General features: G+C 40.0%; 1 protein-coding gene across 1 annotated transcript; it reads left to right on the top strand.

The window, feature by feature from the left end:
• Positions 1-6: 6 nt before the first annotated feature.
• On the top strand, positions 7-1686 carry LOC106532583 (gastrula zinc finger protein XlCGF8.2DB; the record flags this gene model as incomplete). Its single annotated transcript, XM_014028681.1, has 1 exon — positions 7-1686. A coding segment is annotated over one exon (492 nt), but the record flags the coding sequence as incomplete, so codon positions are not given.
• Positions 1687-2186: the final 500 nt, after the last annotated feature.

Genomic DNA, 2186 nt, shown 5'->3' on the forward strand with positions numbered 1-2186 from the left:
TTTGAATGCAAGGACTGTGGACATAGATTTAGTTATAAGGGTGGTTTAAACTCGCACATCAGAATCCACACTGCACAGAAACCATTTGTATGTGAGGTCTGTGGGCATAAATGTAGGGAGAAGAGTAGTTTAAACTCCCACATGAGAGTCCACACTGGACAGAAACCGTTTGTATGTGAGGTCTGTGGACATAAATGTAGGCAGAAGGGTAGTTTAAACTCACACATGAGAGTCCACACAGGACAGAAACCGTTTGAGTGTAAAGATTGTGGACATAAATTTAGTTGTAAGGGTAGTTTAAACTCACACATGAGAGTCCACACTGCACAGAAACCATTTGTATGTGAGGTCTGTGGACATAGATGCAGGCATAAGAGTAGTTTAAACTCACACATGAGAGTCCACACTGCTCAGAAACCTTTTGTATGTGAGGTCTGTGGACATAAATTTAGGCACAAGAGTAGTTTAAAGTCACACATGAGAGTCCACACAGGATAGAAACCATTTGTATGTGAGGACTGCGGACATAGGTTTAGCCACAAGCGTAGTTTAAACAGACACATGACAGTCCACACAGGAGAGAAATTGCAAATTTCAGCAGGTGATTGTGTCCCGATACCTGACTGACCAAGCATGTAAACTTTTTTTTTTTTGCCATTTAAACCTTTAGCATTCTGATCAGTCAGTGGGTATTGTACATTCTGAGGCCTTATTTCTAACTGAGTCATGAACTGAACTTGACCAAGTTTGAGCTTTTTTATCAATTGGTTTACATCTGTAAGTCAAAAAGCTACACTTGATGGCACTGTTTGATTAAAGGATCGAGTTGTTTAAGTACCTTCCTCACAGGAAGTTAACAATGGGATTAGCGTGTTAAAAAATTAGGTCTTTTTTAAGATTTCAAAKGTAGACATACGTTTTCAACATGGTACAATGTCAGAGGCTTTACTAAACATTATACTGTGATATTGTAAAGGAAAAGAAATGTTATGAAGGTCAAAACAATTTTCTAAAAACCCAGGACCTTCTTGAGGCTTACTGAGTCATCACGCTTCCAATATAGTTTAAATTAACCTTTTCCTGTAAAGCATAATGAATTAATCTTTTATACATGTATTTTTGAGGACGTGGAAGATGTTCGGATAATTGGATTAATGATAGCAGGATTTCTACTGATTGGTGGAGGGGGCTATCTTGCATAGTGTGAAATACGGAAAGTGTTGGCAGCTGTTCAAGCCCTGTTATGGCTGCCTGCCTTGTGTGATGGAATTTGCTGTGCTGTCAGCACTCAGACTCAAGCACTGCTGAAGCAGAGTCGGAAGTTGGATGCTGCTCTTGCTGAGGGTTGCAGATTTACTGTGGCTTCTGAGCCAGCTGGCAGGAATGTATAGATCTAGGTCTAGATAGGCGAGGATGACCAACAAATTTGGCTGATTGGATTTTCGGCACAAGAGTTCTAGTGAGAYGTTAAGGCGACAAGTAAATCTACAGAAGTCAGCCTGTTMCAAAACAAGTGTGTTTTTCYAATTCTGCACCGCTACATGGCCTTCAAGGCTGGATATCTCAAACTCTCCTGGAAGTATGTCAACAGACATTCAAAATCTGAGGATKCACTCGTGTACCCTCACTGGCCGAGGATATCCCAGGATTCAATGTGGGGGCAGCAAATAAACAGAAACAAAGATGGTGGAGTTCTTTTTATTTATTTTTTTTTTAATGAGTCAGCATAGTTTGGAAATTCACCACGGACCAAAGAATTTGTTTTTAAAAGTAAGTTTAGCAACTTAACTGTTGGAATTTAGGCTGCAATAAGATGTTAAATTAAAAAATGCAACTACAAATACAGATACTGTAGCTAAACCTGAAATAATGTTTTTTTTTTATTTATTTACGTGTAACTTTTTAACTGTGAAGTCATTCTTCTAGTAAAAAGACGTGTAAATACACGTCTCAATGCACTTTAAGTCTGATATGAAACTGATCACCAGGGGTGGACTGGCCATTGGGAGTACCGGGACATTTCCTGGTGGTCGGTGCATCACTGAGCCGGTGCAGGCAGCGAGGAAATAGATAAAGTTGTCAGCTCATTAAAGCTCTGAATACCAACTGCAGGTTAATTTGCATATTGGTTAACGGCTCTCCAAGGTGACGTGTCTTCTCCACGGTTTCGTCACAGCGGCTGTGTT

The sequence above is a fragment of the Austrofundulus limnaeus genome, unplaced genomic scaffold, assembly GCF_001266775.1.
Source record: "Austrofundulus limnaeus strain Quisiro unplaced genomic scaffold, Austrofundulus_limnaeus-1.0 Scaffold797, whole genome shotgun sequence".
NCBI classification, from domain to species: domain Eukaryota; kingdom Metazoa; phylum Chordata; class Actinopteri; order Cyprinodontiformes; family Rivulidae; genus Austrofundulus; species Austrofundulus limnaeus.